This window comes from Hippocampus zosterae, chromosome 2 (assembly GCF_025434085.1).
Source record: "Hippocampus zosterae strain Florida chromosome 2, ASM2543408v3, whole genome shotgun sequence".
Classification (NCBI taxonomy): domain Eukaryota; kingdom Metazoa; phylum Chordata; class Actinopteri; order Syngnathiformes; family Syngnathidae; genus Hippocampus; species Hippocampus zosterae.
The window spans coordinates 30734246-30754697 of NC_067452.1; the positions used below are offsets into that span (position 1 = coordinate 30734246).

At 40.9% G+C, this 20452-nt stretch overlaps 3 protein-coding genes and 1 long non-coding RNA gene across 6 annotated transcripts; 1 reads left to right on the plus strand and 3 right to left on the minus strand.

The window, feature by feature from the left end:
- Nucleotides 1-43: 43 nt before the first annotated feature.
- Nucleotides 44-5690, minus strand: LOC127596472 (serine/arginine-rich splicing factor 6-like). Of its 2 annotated transcripts, none has more exons than XM_052058991.1 (6): nt 5339-5690; nt 4843-4976; nt 2481-2599; nt 2207-2409; nt 2046-2123; nt 44-1272 (listed from the first exon to the last, which is right to left on the minus strand). In XM_052058991.1, the coding sequence occupies exons 1-6, from the start codon at nt 5443-5445 to the stop codon at nt 879-881; spliced, it is 1035 nt and encodes a 344-aa protein (XP_051914951.1). In that variant the 5' UTR covers nt 5446-5690; the 3' UTR covers nt 44-878. The 2 variants fall into 2 exon arrangements, with proteins under 2 accessions (XP_051914951.1, XP_051914950.1); XM_052058990.1 differs by having other exon boundaries at nt 4816-4976.
- LOC127596474 (uncharacterized) lies at nt 5528-6787 on the plus strand. Its single transcript, XR_007961486.1, has 2 exons — nt 5528-5656; nt 5703-6787. It is a non-coding gene; the product is annotated as an uncharacterized LOC127596474 (long non-coding RNA).
- On the minus strand, nt 6696-12716 carry eif2s2 (eukaryotic translation initiation factor 2, subunit 2 beta). Its single transcript, XM_052058992.1, has 9 exons — nt 12566-12716; nt 11011-11188; nt 10832-10932; nt 10606-10735; nt 8959-9059; nt 8109-8257; nt 7957-8013; nt 7769-7854; nt 6696-7147 (listed from the first exon to the last, which is right to left on the minus strand). The coding sequence occupies exons 1-9, from the start codon at nt 12578-12580 to the stop codon at nt 6972-6974; spliced, it is 993 nt and encodes a 330-aa protein (XP_051914952.1). The 5' UTR covers nt 12581-12716; the 3' UTR covers nt 6696-6971.
- Nucleotides 12717-13370: 654 nt separating this feature from the next.
- On the minus strand, nt 13371-19321 carry LOC127594186 (charged multivesicular body protein 4b). Of its 2 annotated transcripts, none has more exons than XM_052056231.1 (5): nt 18976-19321; nt 16446-16623; nt 15730-15844; nt 15318-15441; nt 13371-14455 (listed from the first exon to the last, which is right to left on the minus strand). In XM_052056231.1, the coding sequence occupies exons 1-5, from the start codon at nt 19157-19159 to the stop codon at nt 14391-14393; spliced, it is 666 nt and encodes a 221-aa protein (XP_051912191.1). In that variant the 5' UTR covers nt 19160-19321; the 3' UTR covers nt 13371-14390. The 2 variants fall into 2 exon arrangements, with proteins under 2 accessions (XP_051912191.1, XP_051912182.1); XM_052056222.1 differs by having other exon boundaries at nt 13371-14458.
- Between the last annotated feature and the right edge of the window lie 1131 nt (nt 19322-20452).

Here is a 20452-nt window from a genome sequence, read left to right on the forward strand (position 1 = left end):
TGTGGGTCATACCGACAGAAAACTAAATCTTCACAGACCAATGTGAGTTTAAGACCTTTAATAAACATACACTGATAGAAAAAAAATACCAATAGAATTGAGTTGCCAGTATAAAGGGAAAAAATGCACACAATTCTTTCCTAAATTGAGAGTCTAAGTGCAAGTTGACCTTCCAAACTCTGCTGTATTTAACTTCAAAGGTAATGTTACACGTTCCTCTTCAGTTCTGAAATATCTGAAGTACTGGACTGTCATTCTGACGAGAGCACTGTGTACTGTACTAGAGGTGTTACAATCAGGGTTTTATGCTCCCAATTCTGATACCGATTATGCTTGACCGAGTTTAGATTATACCAATTCCGATCCCATGTATTGGCTGCACGTTAAAGGGGGGGGGGGGGGGGGGGGGGAAGCAATACTAAACACAGGCTGGTCTCGAGCTGGTTGCAAGCTGGAAAGTACAAGCTGGGGGGTGACTGTTTTTTTGTTGATGGTGAATGAAAGGCACCCATTGACATATGCCAATCAGTTTTTTTATGGAAATCGGTCAATCGGGATTGATTGGAGCACCACTGCTGTACTAAGTACATCGACTTTGTCAACAGTTCTAATGAAAACTGCCCATTCTCCATGAAAAGAGTACCGGTACATGTTTTGGGGAGAAGACTAATGCATACAACAAGCACAACCCAGAAAATGAAAAGAAAGTCACTTTGCACATCTATTTGGAAGCCATCTGGATGCAGTGAATCTTTACCGCGGCTAACAACAAAAACAGTGATTTAAAAGCAATGTGGACAAACGGGGAAACAGGCACCAGAATGTCAACACTGCTTGTTATGTACAGCAAAGGACTGGCACTCGGTGGGAATTCTGTACTAATCCTGAGATGCCGATCTGGACCGTGAACGAGATCTTGAGCGGGAGGCTGAGCGCCTCTCTCTGGATGGGGAACGGCGATCGTCCTCTCGCGGGGAAGGAGAGCGGGATGCAGATTTGGCCTCGCGCTCATCGTTTCCATTCTCTACAGGGGAGGCCGAGCGACTGCGGGACTTCTCATCAGCCTTCTCCTTGGATGGAGAACGGGAATCCCGCTCAGACTTTACCTTGGAACGACTCTTTGAGCGGGACTTAGATTTGTGCTCGGGAGATCGCGATCGGGATTTGGACTTGGATCGCGAACGGGACTTGCGGTTGCGAGAGCGTGACTTGCTCTCGCCAGACTTGGAGCGAGACTTCCTTGCAGATCTCTTGTTGCTGCGCGAACCGGACCTGCAAGGTAAAAAAAAAACGCAAAAGGGTGATTGAGGTGACACATACTTACTGGTGTTTACAACTGCACTGATTTTCTTCAGGACATAAACATTAAATGTTTTAAAATTTAACGCAACACAAATTCTATAAGTCTGGAAATTGCTGGTTTTAGGGGTGGGGGGAACATTTGTGAATGCTAAAGTTACACACCCCATCATGTCACACTTTTGTGAGTCAGTAGGGCACAAAACCAACCCATCGTGACAGCTTATTGCAGTTTGCAATGATAGTTTTTCGTTTGTGGAATATAAATTACGCAGTAAAATATACCAGTATTTACCTGGGGGGGGGGGGGCGTACTTGTACTTGTCCCTACATTACAGTAGCTCAGGAAACGACTCTGGCTTACCCGTTTTCTGGGTCTGGACATGTCACGTTCGCAGGCTTAGCCGTGGTACAGTAAGTGCCAAAATAAGATGAATAAAAATGGGTAGATTTTGCCGTTTAGTTCATACAAATCCAATATTAATCAGAATCCCGTGTTCAGATGAGTAGTTGGGGGGGGGGCATATTGTAATTGTTTTGTTTTTTACTTTATTTCCCCTTGAAAATAAAGTTCTTTGCAGTACTTGACCTGTGGTTGTAGTATTTTCATAGTAGTTTATTAAAGTTAATGTTTCTTACAGTTAAAGATTATATTTTGGAACTTTCCATGTCCATTATTTGCTGTGGCTTCTTGATTTTCTGGACATCACAAGATCTACGGGACCGCCAAATATGACTTTTCTCACCTAGATTTGGATCTGGAGCGACTTCTGGAGCTTCTGCTCCTACGGCTCCTGCTGCGGGAGCGACGGCGGCTTCGAGATCTGCAATGGGTAGTACATACATTCAAATATATTAATCAATTTTTGCATTAAAAACAAAAGAGTAGCTGAGAAGCAGTGCCCACCTGGAACGGCTGCCAGAGTAGGACCTTCGCTTGCGAGGCCGGTCCGGCACCAGACGAATCTTTCTGCCATTGATGTCCGTCCCATCCAACTTGTCAATAGCACGCTTCATATCTGAATGGCTGCGGAACTCAATCACCCCCTCATTGGCACGCTCCTTGTGGGCATCAGCGTAAGTGACTTCACCTGCCTGACGCATAAAATCCTGGAAAAGACTGGAGAGTGAGGCCAACGGCATTGACAAAAACAGCTGAAAAGCGACGGTTCAAGTTGCACCTTGAGGTCCTGCCAACTGCAACGGCTTGAAAGGTTTTCCACAATCAGACGATATTCTGTACGAACTGGGGGGCCGTACTTGTCCCTGCCTGTGCGACTCCGGCTGCCGTAACTGCTGCCTTTAAAAACAACATTATGTGGACATAGTCAGAAACACCACCGTGGCTTCAAAAAATTAATTGGTCATGGTAGTGATAGAGCCTTGCCTGATATGAGGATAATTTAAGTGTGCATGTAATGAAAACAGGGTCACCCTTGCACCATAACTTAATCACAAGGCTTCGGAGCCACTGCGTGAGCTTTACAAAGTTTGGATCTTTGTGTATTTGGTGGTTGAGATCTGCTGCAAAGAACACCACTGCAGCCTTCCCCGACAATGCAAAGCTTCTTTCTTACTCTGGTGTACAGGATTTTGGCTTAGTGGCATAAAACAAAAACAACAACAAAAAGGACAGTGATGTTCTTTCAATACCTCCAAACCCTGTAACAAAGACACACAGGAGGCATCCATATGGGAGGTTCTGGTCGTTACCAAATTTAAAGGTAAGATTGAGGTTAGGTAATAAATGTTTCGTTTTACACTTTACTCACAACATTTGTACGATTGCAAGTTGAGTACGAGAGCCACTCCGCATGTGTTTGCTGTCAACATAGAAACCAACGGCAATCCTCACCATCACCCCTGGTCTATTGGCAAAAGGCTGATGTCATCATGGCTTCCGGTTAGGTCAGCCAAGGATCAAGGGGGGGGCAAAGGTCACACACACATTGTAAAGGTGAAAGCCAAGGCCAAACAGGACAGCCAGTCATCTTAGCCTCAATGGACTCTCAGCCTCAGCCCGCAACTGGACTCTTTCAAATTGAAACATCAAGGACTTTGTTAATGTTGAATATAAAAATAGATGTTTAAAAAAAATAAATACACATCACATGAGAATATTAGTCTACTACAGATGATTCATTGAAAAATTATTCTGGTGTGACTTCAGTGACTAATTGTGAGGCACACAGATCTGGAAAGCAAATCCACACAGAAAACTTTTTAATAAGCCTCTCTCATGGGCCATAATAACTGCTACGATCATATAAAAAGTCTTGGTTCACCATTTCTTGGGCGCGTCTCGCAAATTGTTGTCCCTCCCAAACAAATAATGACACAAAACAGGTATAACAAAGTGTGACAAAGAGTGGCTTCAACTTGACAGGGAGGCACAACAACTCACAAGTTCTATCATTTAAGATCCAAAGGAAGACAATAGGTATAAATAAAATCAACTGCTCGTATGGCTGACCACCACATACGACAACAAAAGAGACGAACACCCAAAAACTAAACTAAAACAATAGTTCTGTATGGACAGACAAATACAGTGGAACCTCAAAAATCCCAAAATGTCCTCTGTGATTTCTCTTTGATTGTGGGTGGGGGTCATTTTGTGTTGGCGATGTACTCACGTGCCACTGACACACATCAGAATGCTTTTAGTTGGCGCTCTGGACCTTGGTTCCACCAAAGAATCAAAAAGCTGACTGCAGTCGAGACTGGCTACCAATTTATGAAGAATAGGAGACAGCCAAGCGCCAAAAGGAATGAGTGTGAGATTCAGCCGACTGGCTGCTGATTTAAACAAAATCGTATTCGCCATTGGCCAAGCAATATTTGCAGCGTGATAAACGCTGGTGCACTCAATCATGGCAAGAAATAGACTGCAGAAATATTTTTGGAAATATTTCTGAGCTGTTTGGGTGAAAACAATATCAAGCCTGAATATGAACATGTTATTAAAACACCTGGAAAATCTTTCATATTGTGAAAAATGCCTGTCTCTTTCTAAGATGTATTAAATGTATACTTACATGCAAATTCCTAGAATTTTATATCACTGGTCAACAAATTTTCATCAGAGATAGCTCCGTGTGTCACGAAATGTATTTTCAACACCGACTTAAAAAAAAAATCCGGCACATCAGCAAATCCGTGAAACACCGAAGCCATGAGAGGTGAACGGTGTTATAACGTGGGTTCACTGAGTAGTGCCATCCCTGCTTTGGGGTTCCACTGTACCAATCAAACAAAAACTTGAAACCATGGTTGGACCGTGAAACCAAAGCGCCATCCTAACTGTGAAAGTTATCATTCTCGTTTGATTAGATTAGCAAACTTCCACACATGAATCCAAAGGACCTTCGAGGATAACGTTATAAAACGAGGCCTTCTGTGAAGTCTTCGTTCGCTCGCACCAGAGAAGCGAGAAATACTGTGTGCAGTCTACATCCACACCTCCCACCGAGGCGAAGGAGTCAAGATGGTATTGTTGTTACAGACTGCACTTACTGCGCCCATCACCCCAGTGACCCCCACCGTAGCTATCCCGGTCCCGCCGAGGCCCGCGGGCATGTTCGACGATCACCCTCTCGCCGCACAGATCCTTGCCGTTCAGCTCGTACACGGCATCGTCGGCATCCCGGTTGTCCTCGAACTCCACGAAACCGTATCTGTTGACAGAAATACGTGACGACATCATACCTCAAAAACAACCAAATCCAAAAAGTACGTTTGCTGGGACCTTCCACGCGTTAGGCTAACGTTAGCATTGTAGCGAACTCCACGCGCCATATTGGCCATGCGGCGTTGAACTAAAACGTCCCGTTTATAGTTACCAGAATTGACTGACCGTGTCGTAGACTATACGGGCAGTGCAAACCACGCATTTAAATTTAACCATGTATGCAAATTATGCTAATATTGTTTGCCAAACGCGAGTATAAGTAGAAGACTCTCGGTGGCTGACAAGAAGGAAACGCTTCGGACATTTTGGTTGACGTTGAAGCAAGCTCGGTCACAGCAAGACTCTCACCCGTTTTTCAAATCCACTTCCAATAGTTTGCCAAAGCTGCCGAAAAACCGCTGTATGTCCTTTTCGCGAACATGGTAGCCAAGTCGTCCTATATAAACGCGAGGCATGTTGAATCGGTCGAAACCCTTTTCGCGAACGTTTTTTACCGCTGCTCGTTAGCCCTGCTGAAGGGGGGAAAAAAACAACGGGCGATTAAAAAAAGAAAAAAATGTGGTCGATGACGTCAGATTCTTTTTCTCAAACCCAATCCAATCCGAGAGCAGCAAATCACTTCCTGCATCCAAACTTCACATTAAAACGCAACTTCGATTGAACTCTGTATATCCAGAATTAGCGTTGTATATATAAAAAATGGCCTTATGAGTACTATTGTCACAATCAAATTTTTAATAGTTGCAGTTTTCCTTCAAGATACAAGATTATGGAACAGGGGCGTGCAGAGGGCGGGGCCAACGGGGTGGCAGCCCAGAGCATCCACAGCGCCCCACCGGGCCGCCACACACCACCGCCCTCCGGTAGAAAAAAAGGTGCCAGTATGTCGCCAATCAATAATAGATTATTGCGAATTTTGAGGGAGCATCCTGCTGGGATAGAGAGGGCATATAGTTTGCTCGAAAACCTTTAAGGCTCATCTTTATACGTCCAGTATTTGCAAAATCCAATCTGGCCTTTCAAATCTTTTTTCTGATGAGTAATTTGCATATTATAGTATGACCTGTATATTTAATTCTTCTTTCAGCAGCGGATTGTGATATCTTCACCACTTTGCTGCATAACAATGAAAATATGTTATCATCAAAATAAACTACCGGTAGTTTACATTGGCATTTGAGTTTAAAAATTTTCCTGATCTGGGCCATGTGTCATTTTTAAAAATCAAATGCAGCCCCTGAGGATAAATATTCATCAACCCATAAGATAAAGTCTCTTGTGGAAACCTAAAATAATTCATTTGGACTATTTTCATTAACCTAAAATTCAGCTAGGTCATTAAATAAATATTAATCATACATTCTGATTCACATGATGATGCACATAGGTCTGGCAGTATGGTTGATACGGACACTTGTAGAACAATAGCAGTCTTGTCTTGTTCATCCACTAATACAAACCACTACAGTAGGTGATCCTTGGATTTTAGGCAACACAAAAGTAATTCATAGTCCGCCAATCCAACAATTTTTTGAAACTCTTAACAACCACAACATATCATGCCTTTGCTTACTTTCACAAATATGGTGGTTATGCTATAACCTCATCACTTTTGAATACACACACAACATTTTACAACTGAGACCATGGATATGGACCAACTGCTGCGTTAAACTGTGAGAGGAAAGAACAGGGAACATGCAACTTTTGATAAATCAGACTTTATTGCAGGAATCAACAATTACAGCAAAAATGTAGAGGGTCAAAATAATCCAAACGCATTAGGCAACGTAGATGTTAGACATCCGGTCTCCTGCCCACTTGGGGCAGCACACCATGATCAAGCCCAATCCACCTGCACTTCAATGCATTAAGTCCTTTTCAGAATAGTGGAAGCTTCCTGACGCAGCCTTGACCCTTCTGACGAGGAGTGAGGGGAAGCCAGGAAAAGAGAGGAGGCAAACCCATTCGCGATGGCCCTTCAGTTTGCTTTGGCACGGAGCTGCGCCCTCTTGCCCGTCACGGCCTGGAAACCTGTCTTGATGCTTGCGACGGAGCAGCGCGAGTGGCACGTCTCGCACTGCAGGAAATAGAGGCGGGTGTCTTTCTGCAGGATGGTCTCGGGGGAGCGACATGTGTGGCACGTCACATACTCCTCTGTGAGTTGGGGTGGGGCGGTGGAGAACATAAATGGAGTTGAGCTATGGCCTACTTCACCCGACAATCATAACATTGTATACTTGGTTCATGACAATTGCTTACTAGAAAAACAGTCTTCTGGAATTACTTATTTACCAACACCCAACATTCATGGGAGATACAATTTGTTAAAAAACAAGCTAAACTGCTGCAGAAATGATCTTAAATATATAGCATACGCAGAGATTTACAGTAGCTTTCGTTGTGGTTCACAGTGATCCCTCGTCGGTTCACAAATTAATCTGCGGTGTTCCTACCTGTAGTCCTGTAGTCTATAGTGTTCTATGTTGCAATTTTTAAATGGATTTTTACAAGGGCTTAATTGATATTAATTTTTTTAGGGCGATTTTGGCAGGAAAAAAAACACAGATTACCTGTTAATCGTCTGATTTTAAAAATATACAATGCAGAATACTATTGTGCACAGGGCACATCATGGATTTGGTGGAATTATTCTGAACTAAACTTTAGCTCACGCTCCTTTTTGTTTGTTCGCATTTCCGAATGTTCAGGCGTAGGGGATTGTATGTTTTCATTTACGCAGTTTAGGTCCATGTGCGATGTGCTAATTTTACTTACTGATATATCTTCTCAAGACGTTTTCAATCTGTTTCTGTTGGAATCTTCCTTTGATCACAAGCTGGTTATTACCGTCAATGGAACCGCTGAAAGGAAACAAAAGCAAGTCACACCATTATCCTTTAGCGTACATTCACCACTTGAACTGGAAATACATGTGAAATAAACAGTGCAAATGTCGACCCGACCTTGTTCCGAGCTCAGCCAAAAGGAAGGCGAGAAGATGTTTCGGCTGACGATGCAACCTGCAGTCAAATGACCGTAAACATACATTGGAGATATTTGTACAAGATGACGCACGGGCAGTTCACTGTAAGATTTAGGCGGTATGGAGGCTCACAGTTTGCAGATATCTGTGAAGTTAACAAAGGAGGTCTTTTTGGTCCCCACTCGCACCACCTGGGGGGGCTTCATCACAAACTTCCTCTTCTCTCCCGCCACCATGTCAGGGTTCTTTTCCCTCATGATGTTGAAAACTCTGTTCAGGAGCTGAGAGACAATTGACACACAATACATTCTTATTTTCTTTTTTACAGTTGTGTGAGAATTAATGGGTGTTAATTCACATTCTTAGACTGAGCAGCTAGTGGATGATGTTTATGTTGTTTCTAATTGTTCAACACTGAAAGTGGACCAGCAGCCGGGTCTATTCTTGACCACTTGTAGGGGCATTACTAAGTACCCTTAAGTAGTGGTTGTAAGATAGCTAACAACGATACCTTGGGTTGGAGATTGTGGATGCAGTGTCCGTTCGTTAGTTACATATGCTTTGCAATGAGACTTTTGTGGCGGACATTTTGTTTCACTTTTTTTGTAAACAAATTATTTAATTTATTCAAGCAGTAGTTGTAGCGCTAGATTAAATGACAAATTAAATTCACAAACAGGAGCAGAAGCTCAGGCAACATGCTAACGAGTGCCACTGGGCATTAAGACTTAAGTGATATAATTTTTTTTCAGTTGTAAGACAGCTGAGAAAATTCAAATGGTACATGAAAAATGGTCGGTAATGTTACAAGTTTTATAATGGCAAGAGATTCGCTCTGGAACACCTTTCAATTTGTCCTCTGGGGAAGAAAAAATGTTTTGAAATAAAAACAATTGGAAGTTCCAGTGTAAACATATTCATGTCGAGGGTCTAAATACCAAATCGCTGTACCAGATATTTGTGTGGGGGTGTGTGTTGTTACCTCATCGTACGTGTAGTCTCTTTCAGAGCCAGCCCAGGCTGGTCCTGTGGTGGAGCTGAATGAAATGCCATCATTGTTTTTCCCCTCATCATCTTCCAATGCTGGATAGCATCACACAAAAACAATTGACTTATTACATTCTAATAAATAATGCAGATGAGAAATATGGTAAATTCTACAAAATACTACACAGTTCATTCAAAGGGCACCATTTACGGTACTCGGGACGCTTTACAAGTCAAATAGACAAAAGTAGGGTTAGAGACAAGTGAAAAAAGAAAATAATTGTAATACAATAGTAAAAGGTTCAAACGACAATAAAAAATATTCAGAAAAAAAATGGATTTACTTAATTTGAACCAATACATCAGTTGCACTTGATTATACAGCATTAACCTCACGTTATTTGATTATTTAAATTACAGGCTGTATAAATAGGTAAGATATGATGGTGTGAAAACTATTTTGTATTTTACTGAGTGTTGCAGTGTTGTATGACAAGTACCGCAACGTACGAGCTCATAAACGTGCAACTTGTCCGCGAAGTGACGTCAACAACAGCAGTGATTTCGCTGTGAAAAACAGCATATTTGACATTTGAGTAAGCTTGGTTTGCTAAAGAGTTATCAGCAGCAATGACAACCGTGTCAGGCGGTCAGCATCAAAGTGTGCCGTCATTTACGTCTAATAAACTGCCTTTGAAAAGCAATTGCTAGCTCTCGCTGGCGCTGCTAGCCGCTAGCACGTATATGATGTGGTTGAGTAAGGTTTATTTTGAAGTTGGCCGTGAGACTCATTGTGCTGGTCTCGCTGTCCATTGTGGCACTCGAAACGGATATCTGGTGCCAGTCGGCAGGCTCTTTCGGTTCCTGGTGGGTGTAACGCATGTCTGCACAATGAATGGTGCCTAAACAAGCATGAAATGAAAAGAGCAACGTAGACGCGGAAAGGTCTGTGAGCCCATTTGTATACCTGGTTCCGCTGGCTAGCATTTGTGCTACACGGCTATTATTAGCACTACTGCTGCGGTTCACTAATAAATGAGACAAAGTTGTGTGCGCCTATGAACCGATGGGGCACATGCAAGTCAAACTGTTTAAGAGTTTCAAAACCCATCCCACCCCAGTGTTTATGTGTGTGTGTTGGAGCGAAAGCCAACTCGCACACAACGGTGAGCAGGCTGACTGACGCAAAAGGCAACGAAGCAGCGTGAATGAATGTTGACGACGTACCTTAACAGCCACGCGTGTAAGTGACTATTTGTCGAGTTAAAAAAACAAGCAAAAAAAAAATGGTGTGCATTTTTTTTCAGATCAAGCGACAAGTGAATACAGTATAGTAATAGTTGTGACATGCCCAAACAAAAAGACAAATCTGTAGCGATCACTCTTGGGTCGGATTTCGTTATTTTGTGCGAGTGGTCATAATCTATTGGCTTGTTGGTGCGAACTTTAAAGACAGACATACATACAGAGAGCCAGAAAGAAAGACAGATGTACATAAATGTAATGTACTTTTGTTACTCGCCCTTCTATGGATGCTTATTGGTAATAAATTCAAATCTTTCGAGATTTTGGTGGCCCTGTGGACTTGCTGATGTGTATGATCAACATGAAGTGAATTGTTTTGAACTGATAAACAAATTACCGTCATCCTTTTCAAGAGGCTCTCCTTCATCAAAGTCAACTTTTTTAGCCTTTTTCTTTTTGGCAGGGAGCATCAGGTCCAGGTTGTCCTCCTCGAGAACATCACTCTGGTCTCCTTCAATTTTAAGCTCCTGGTTTGAACAAAAAAGAAAAACTCATTTAAACTCGGAAAAAAAAGATTAAATTGAAACACTGATGGAAAAAAGGGAAAAAGAGACATTGCTTACTTTCATCCCCTCCTCAATTTCGTTATCAAACACCTTTTTGGGTTTCTTTTTCTTTTTCTTCTGGTTGAAGAAGTTCAGGTCATTCAAATCATCAGATGTTTCTGGAAATAGTAACACAATCTTAAATAATCTGAATTCAACTCATATTGAAACTTCAGGAGTAGGTGCCTGTACGACACCTTTTTTTCTGCTGTCATCTTCATCCATGTCCAGGTCCTTGTCCTCACCAGCCTCTGGTTCTGCCTCCTTCACTTCCATCTCTTTCACCTCTTCTCCTCCAACCTCTCCTTCCTCATCCAGCATGAAGGGCTTCTTCTTCTTCTTCTTTTTCTTGGTCATGTTGGGGTCGAATATCATCTGAAGGAGACAAGTGGGAATTTGAGCTAATGCTAATATTTGCTTCAATATTTATTACAATTTTATTCTTGTGTAATCACATAATTATGGACCTGGTGATTTAATTGGCCTATATTATCGCTTTTAAAATCAGCCGATATTTTTATTGATTGTTGATTTTTTAAAACACATTACAACATGAGGCAAATACTAAAGAACAATGTATTGTAACAGTCAAATGTTATCCCTGTAATTCATATATTTATTTTTGTAATAGTAAAGGAACCAAAATATTGGTTATTTTATTAAGAATTAAGATATCCTTTATTTGTCCCCACACTGGGGAAATTTACAGTCTTCAGCAGCAAATTTGGGGGTCGAAAGAAGAAAAACAAAGTGTTTGCAAGCACAAAAATAAATGTAGATAAAGAGAGCTGTACACAGTTCAATATAAATATATCTATAGATATATATGAGCATATATGCAACCAGTATAAGGTGGCTGTCCTGTTTACAATTGTTACTGGTTTTTCACGTGTTTTATTTTTTATTTGGGCTGTAGGGGGTGGGAGGGACTATCCATCGTACACATTAGGTATATAAATGTTTTTAAATTACGTGGCCGATTAACAGGTTTTCAGAATTGTAATCTTGTTCCTCCATATGTTACAAGTGTGTTCTTAAAAAAACAACTTCATAAACATTATTACAACATGTTTTTTTTATCACACAGTGATCACAAAATAACTCATAGTTCAAATGATACTTTATTTTGGAAACAGTATGGATTACGTGCAAATTACTATTTTGTTTCTATTAACATGACAACAATAGTTTTAAACACTTTATCACTGCCGTCGTACGATTTCAACTTTATTATCGTAATTACGTGTTTCTCTAAATTTAATCTCACAGTATTTTTCTTTGTCTGCTAGGATCAGATATCCACGCTTCCGTTACTTTCAAATAGTCACAGTATTTATTTGGTAACAACAGAGTCAGCAATTCGACACGAGAAAAAATATATTTTGCTGTTCAAGATGTGCAATATTGAGGCTAATGCTATTGCTAGCTAACCTAGCTGACTGAACATTTCCATTCGGTTTCAGTTTTCCAGCAGCTGTGACAAGCCATATTGACAAGCCATTATGAAAGTTGGCATTCATCTCAATGTGTTATGTGTGATCTTGCAAAAAAGTGAAGACCGCCGAGTTGGTTTTGTGTTCTTGCCCCGTTAGCTCTGCACCGACCATGTGAGACCTAGAACGTACGGGGAGGGGTGCCGAGGCCCAAAGTCATCCTCATCTCCTCTATCTGATCCCTCAAACTCGCATAGTGCACCGTAGAAGGTCTATAACTTCAATTGTGTGAAAGACATGGAAGCCAGGAATTACATACCTCGTCTCCGGACATGTTTGCGAATGGGCCGGTGACTTAAAACGGACTACTTTTGTTTCTCGATCGGTTCTCCACCGCAGGTATCTTGCGTCAGCGCGAGGCAGAAAGCGCATGCGTCAGTGTTTGATGACGCCACTCTCAAGCGACGTTGCTTATTGGCGGAAGTAACCAAAAAATACGAAAAGCATTTTCCTTTTTTCCCTATACTATACTGCAGTGGTCACCAACATGGTGCCCGCGGGCACCAGGTAGCCCGTGAAGACCACTTGAGTAGCCCGCCAGTGCCTGGACATTGTGATTTGCTAGTAGAAATTATGATTTAAAAATGCAAACATTGGCAGTACTGTGAGACATTTCGAAACACGATCGAAGTCTGACAATTTAAATCATCAAGTATTAAAAATAACCCATCCTCATATTATTGAAGGTATTTTGGACAAATATGTTATTTCAGACGTGTATCAATTTGGTAGCCCTTCACACAATCGGTACACATGAAGTTGCTCTCACCCTCAAAAATGTTGGTGACACCTGCTATACTGTAACTAACTGCCACGAAACAAACATTTTAGTGTCTATTTTTCATTTCCATGCATCTATAGGTAAATCAGTAACTGACAGACAGTACCTTTACCTTCATAATTCAGTTTTCAAATAAAATGATTAAAAGATCCTCAAATTAGGCCCACCATGGCAGGGCAACTCTGTTGAAATTCTGAAAACTACAATAAAGCGGTTGTGACTTGGCCACGGCACATAGCTACAACCAAACTACAATTTCGTCAAAAATAAAAGGTCACACAAATACAAGAAATGTCTTCTTTTAATGAATTTGCAAATAATACTCTTATCTGGATAAATAAAAGATTGAAATGCATACATGCTTACCCATCTGTACTTTCATTGTGTTTTTCCTGACAATGTAAAGAAATCTACACCATGAATTTGAAACTCTAAAACACTCTGGAACTCAAAACAAAATGTAACCAGTGTTAACGATGCAAAAGAGTGACAATCTTTTTATCCCCTCGTGGATGAAGTTGAAATGTGACAATAGTTGGTATTCATATTATTCTAACATCGTAACATTTTGAAACATAGACCGTAATATTGAGAAAACCAGAATCAGGGTGAAAGTGTTGAAATGCTCTCAACTTGTTCCTCTTTGTCATGCTTGTGTTTGCTGACATCTCAGTTTATGTTGCATACTTCACTTAACTGAAACAGAGCTTCTCGTGGCGGCAGAAAGTTTCATCGTAGAAAAGGAGACAAGTGTTGGATATTTACAGAAAATAACTAACCATTCGGTGGTGAACAGGTGGGTATTATTATTATTATTTTAGGAGGGGAGGCAGGGGTGGTTTTAGGACAAAGCACATAGATTGGGGTGAAACACTAGGGTTTGAATTCAACAGAGAAGAGATCATAACTTCACCCTGCAACATCTCTTTTACAATCCGCAAGCTGGGAAAATGAAAAGTAAAAGTATGCAGACAGCTTATACGAGTCATTTCACAATGTCACACTGAAATGAACTCTCAGTGACAGGTTCTCATAAAATATGAGTGACTTTGCTATATGACAGAGCCACCATTGGCAAGCCTGTAGGTGAAAAACTGGAGGAAATTCTAAGACTCGGGTAAGGAAAGACGACAAGATTTCAGCTTTTTTTGTGGGGGCTTAGGGAGGGGACGAGTGTTAAATTGAGTTCAAGTGATTTCTTCCAATACAAACAAAATAACATCCTTGCAGTCCATCCGTGCCTTCCTTCCTCTTTTCAGCTCCGTCTGTGATACAGGTAAGCGAGATGCGTTGCGTGATGTGTTTATATGGCTTCCATCCCCCAGCGCTTCAGGTCGCCCATGTCATCCTCGTCGTCCTCTTTCTTTGTTGCTTGGGTAAGAGAGAAATAGAAGATTATCAGATCAGATCAAATACATCTAACAGAGCATAATGAGCTTTTCTTTTGTTTTTTTGAGGGGACTCGTAAGTGGCTATGATAATATTGGCTGCTTAGAGAGTTCACAAGGCGCCTCTTTGAAGTTAATGATGACAGGCCAGCTGCTCCCCCCTACTCCGACGACTAGAAAAGGGAGGGTTGAGCAGTTAAGCGGCGTCACTCCATGACCAGAGCGTTCAAGCTCTCTTTTCTGTCCGAAATATCAGACGCATGGCTAAGTTAGCAGACTTTGCTAAATTCCGTGCAATGTTAGCTTTGCGAGTATGACTATTTATGTCCGTACGTAGGCCTCATATTGTGTTATTGTGTCCGCCATTAAGATCTGTCTGTTAACATGTATCCATAAATTTGCCGTATGCAGCAGCAGAATGTAATTTTTAATCCAACTTAGTTATTTTTAAAATCTAGTAGTCAAAAGTGTGAAAAAAGTGTGAATTTTTTTCTTTTCTTTTTTTAAGTCCGCAAACGGTCCACGAGAAGCTGCGAAAGTCAGTAATCAGATTACTTATTGAAGGTACTTTGGCCACACTGGTCATTAATAGTACAATACATTTAAGAATTAAAACTACATGAGAAAGATAAGGTAGTAGACAATGAAATTGTATCTTTAAAATATGTTACTTTATTGTCTGTTTTCTGAATGTGATTTATCAAGTCTGAGAAGATGCTCGCAGTGAAGGCTGGAATTTTTCTGCCCTTGCAGTGTTTTTAAAATGTTGTACAAGATCACTCGTCTCAAAGAGCATCTTTCCCAGAGTTCAATAAAAAGAAGCTCGTTTGATTGGGTCTTACCAGGTCTGGAAGGTAATGAAGTAGAAGGCACGTTGGGAAGGGGGACGTTCTCTGCGCCGACATCCAGCAGAGTATTATCCAGCTCTTCTTGTTCCAGCTCCTCCAGCTCGGCAAGAAGTTCATCCTGACGAAGACAACAAGCGACACCAGCAATCAGTACATTTTATGCTGCATTGAGCAACACAATTCCGATTTTTTTTCTTCAACGGGCAGCTTAGGTCCACTTTCAGAATTGTCTTCTTGAGATCATCCATTTAAAATACATTTTGTATGTCTGGACACAGTGGATAGCTAAAATCGACTGACTGTGACTGTCTTGTAGAGAAAGAATGCATTCACAGTTTCTCTGAATGCATCCCATTCAAAGTGTAATTAAATCACAAATGCTATGCCGTCGGAGAGTGATTCCCACCTCATCCAGATCTTCTCCGAAGCCAACAGGTTTTGAGATGGCATCGGAGATTTCTTGGGCCAACTCCTGCTGCTCAGTTATGTCCTGCATCAGGTCATCCACTTTGTCAATGTCCCTGAAACAACAATGTGCACAAATGCATGTGAACTCGCAATAGACTTGTGAACATTTTTTCTTTAATATTTTATTTTGGACAATCAGGTTGGGCCACTCAGTTTCATATGAGTACATGTTAGTAGATTTTGCAATGTTACTCAGTAACGTTAAGCAAATGGAAACGTCTTGTTTGTCTTCCTGATTTAAGTTACTTTTAAAATAAAATTACATACACAGTGGAACATCAAGTTACGGATTTCATTGGTTTCCCTGCAGGTGACTGTTCTTCCTTTTTCTCAAATAAATAAACACTCTTGCTTTAGAATGATCTGAGATTGGCTCAACATAAACTTTATCCATCAAAAGTACTAGTGGTATTGGTTACTTGGTATCGGTCCGAAAAAAAGTGGTATCATACATCCGTAGCTTAAGTACTGTCTGTACTTAAGTTTAAAGTAGGGTAGTCAAAAACAAGACAGAATTCTTAAGAAAAAATATATTGATTACAACCCGACTCTGAAGCTTTTTGGGAACACAAACTTTGTTATGTTACTCCTTTTCTCCATCAATCAACGATTCAATCACTCAATGAAAATGTGTGGCCAGCAGCTCTCACTTACATGTTTTCATGGGCAGACTTCATGGCCTTGGCAGCAAAGCCCATGTTCTTCAGCACTTCAGTGTTGGTGTTAGCGTTCTCCAGAGCTTCTCTCTGGAACTCGATGGTGGACAACGTGCCATCGATCTGGCCCAGCTGCTTCTCGTAGCGCTTCTTTCTTTTCAAGGCCTGCAGAGCCGCTGCAGAAAGGAGAGAGGACGAGAACAACGCATCAGCGCTAAAATGTGACAACAGAATATAATTGGAGGACAGATGCACAAATGCGTTTTTGCCTGAGCAAAAAATTGTATCAAGTGTGGAATGATCAGTATAATAGACAACTAAATAGTACATGCTCTTGTTGAAGCAGTTGGATATGAGCAAGATGGCAAAAGGCCTCAAATATTCAATTAAGTACAGGGGAAATTAAAGGCCCCAAAAGTGGTACACTTTGGAGTTCAAACAATTGTTCAAAAATGTGTCTCAAACCTGAAGATTATACCCACAATTGTTTCAACAATATTGTCCAATGAGCATTGTGGCTAAGTTGTTTCAGTGATGAATGTCGTATTTGTTGGTTTTTCCATCTGAAAAAAAAACTGTTCCTATTGTGAAACAAAAACTAGCATCAATTACATTCCGGGGCTGCTTTGCTAAATCAGCACAGGGTGATGTCAATAAATCTTATCACTATCCAAGTATTCTGGAGCAAAATGTGTTTCTCAATGTCAGAAACCTTGACCGCATTTGCAGGTCAAGGGTCTTCCAACAGCATAAAGACACAAACATGCAGCTTATACCAAACAAGAATGGCTAAAGTGAAACCATTTAATTGTTTCGAAGAGTCCATATTGAGATACTATTAGACATCCCAAAGAATGAGGCCGAAACAAAGAGTGTCTAGAGAAGGCAGCCTTCGAACCTGAGAAGGTTGGAGTAAATTTGCTCAAGAATAGTGAACCAAAATACTTGTCGATTGTAGAGACACTCTGAGAGTTACATCAACTGTTTGATTGTAAGTGACTCTCTTAATAGGTTGTGCAATAAAATATTAAGTGAGGGAACCATACATGTGCAGACTTTTTTTGTGGGTTTTTCTTTCATTAAAAAAGTGGGAACGAACAATTATTACCACATGACAAAAGTGTGTAGTGTACACATTTCATATTCTCTCTTCAATATTCAGTCGCGTATTGCCAAAAGGTGAATAGTTTTATTTTATTTTAACAGCTGTGATCAGCTGTTTCGGGTGATTCATGTGTAATTAAACATCACTTGTGGAGTTAATAATAGTTTTAAGTTGTTCCCTCCTGAGAGTAAGAAACAAGAGTGTTAAAATCAAATTTTATTATCACATTTCATTATGTTGCTTTCTGTTGCTTTCTGTGTTCCGATAAACATGGCAAGGAAAACAGATACATTTGTTTTCTATCGCGCTTGTCCTCATTTGGGTTGTGTGTGAGCTGGAGCCTATCAAAGGTGAATGACTGAAGGTGAGGTGAGGTACTGTACACCCTGGACCGCTTCCTAGTCAATTCCAAGACACACAGATCACCAGCTACATCCACATTCACACCCTTAGACAATTTTGAATCTTCAATGTACTCAACATGCATGTTTTTGTAATGTGGAAGGAGGCTGACGTATGAGGAAAAAACTAACACAATAAAGGAGAACAGGCAAACTCCACACATGAAGGCCCACACCGAGATTTGAAAGCAGAACTCTAGAATGTTGAGGGAAAGATGAATGTTGAGGGAAAGATGCTGACCAGCAGAAAAAACATGTGACCTCCAAAACTTGAAAACCAGTGCTTGAAACTACAAAAAGAAAAGAAAAAAGAAGAAGACTAATCTATAGTCCGCAAATTAGTGATGTCACAATACCAACATTTAAACTTCAATAGTTGCACCTGCACATAGAACCTTGATACTGGAGCTGAAACCATTCCATATGGGATATGGGTAATGGGATTGTGGTCTGGCAAATTGAGGTATTTCAAGTCACCTCTCATGCCTGCTACTAAGAGTATGTCATAACTACGAGCAGGTAAACGCGTTTAGGGTGTGAACCACTTATTTGAGTAGGCAAATCAGTGTTGAACTTTGATTATTTTATGAGTCATCGCATTTACTTTAGACACGGTTACCTAACACCCGTTAACCCTTGTTCTAACACGACTCGTCTTTTTGGCTTGTATTTTGTCGTTTTTCTGTTGTCTCTAATATCTCAGTTTAGTAGTTTAAACTTAAAGACTACCATACGTATGTAGCCTCGTTTAATAGAAACATGCCCAGTGATGGGAGATACATTCACTTCGATAATCCCGATTAAAGCAAAACTAGGGTAAATAGACTACGATGGGCCAGAATGTTCATTAATCCAGGGCCGACAATAGGTCGGCAGGTGAGGCTGCCAACAAGTACGATGGCCGCTATGTAATATTAGCCAACTCGGCTAATATGCTAACTCCCAGCAGCGATTAAAGGCAGGTTTATTAAAACAGTACATTGAGGAGATGCTGGTGTAAGAAAAGCGAGCGGATAACTTGCCTCTTTTGTTTTTCGTGCCGTTTTTCTTGGCAGTTTGCAGTTCTTGTTCAATCTTTTTTTCCAAAAATTCCTGCTTCTTGGTTAGCATTTCCTCGGTTTCACGGAGTTTCTGGATCGCCTCCTGTGGGCTCGGTCCCTTCCCTCCTTTGCCTCCCCCGCCAAATATCTTACCGAACAAGGACATGGCTGTGATGCTACGCGCTAATACAGTATTAAAATATATGTTTTTATAACTATTACGTTGACTGGGCTTTGCTACTTCGCTGCTTGGCTACTCTTGACACTTCGCCCAGCCTTGAGGATTGTTGATGTTTCTCTATTTCCGGGACAAGGCCGGATGACGTCATAATCCTGATGACGACACCGAATGAGTGCTGACGATCCTTCTTCACCTGCCGGACGTTTGTAAAATGAAAAAAATATCAACGCAATGTGCCATTTTTCAGAATTGTCTACTTCGGAAATGCTGAAGCGTTAATTCCGCCATTTTCATTCCGTCTCCTATCGATTCTCCCATTATAAAATACCCTGTTTTACCTATCTCTTCCAAAATACAAACTGTTTGGGTCATTCAAAACATTTTCTGAACATTTTTCCTGCTTTTCGTAATAAAATCCATAGAATTAGAATTTGACCCAAAAAAGCGGGGTATACCCTTTACTAGTTGCCAGCGAATCGCAGAGCACACATAAATAACAACCATCCCCACTCACACCGAGGGATGAGTGTTCATTAACCTGTCATGCATGTTTTTGGCTTGTGGGAGAAAACCCACGCAGGCAGGGGAGAACATGCAAAGGCCTCACAGGAAGGTCAGGACGAGAATCGAACCTTGCACCTCTGCATTGTGAGGCTGACACGCTAAACCAGTCGACTAAAAAGCCGGCTTTTGGGACAGGCTCCGCTACAGCATGCCCCGCAATCCATGTGAGGGAGGATAAGGGGGCAGGAAAATGAATGGATGGCTATTTAGCTCTGACTGATGACCAAGAGAACACATTTTCTTTTGTAAATAAGTGAAGGAAAACATTTAAAAGAATCGCCTGATCATATGTATAACAGGGTTGCTAGGAAGAGTGTAACATTCAATCAAGGTTAACTATTTCATAAAAATGTGAAAAATAGAAGCGAGGGCATACCTTTGCTCTATCCATTATTTTAGAAAACATATTATGTCACTTCCAGATTTTCTGCTTTCCTCTTCTACCAGGCTAAAAAGCTTATGGTCACAGGTTTGAGTGCATGTTGTGGGACACATGGTCCATGAATAATTATTGACAATGTTTATTTTAAATAAATAAATGAAATGTAAGTTTCAATAAACTTTTATTTGAGAATTAATCATAGGGGTGGGGGCAGGGGTACAAGAGAAAATTTGCATTTTATTGGGTACACCAGACTAATTTGGAAATTCTAAAACTAAGCATTCTCTTATTTATGTACCTTGTATATATTTGGTCTCAGGACAAGTAAATGT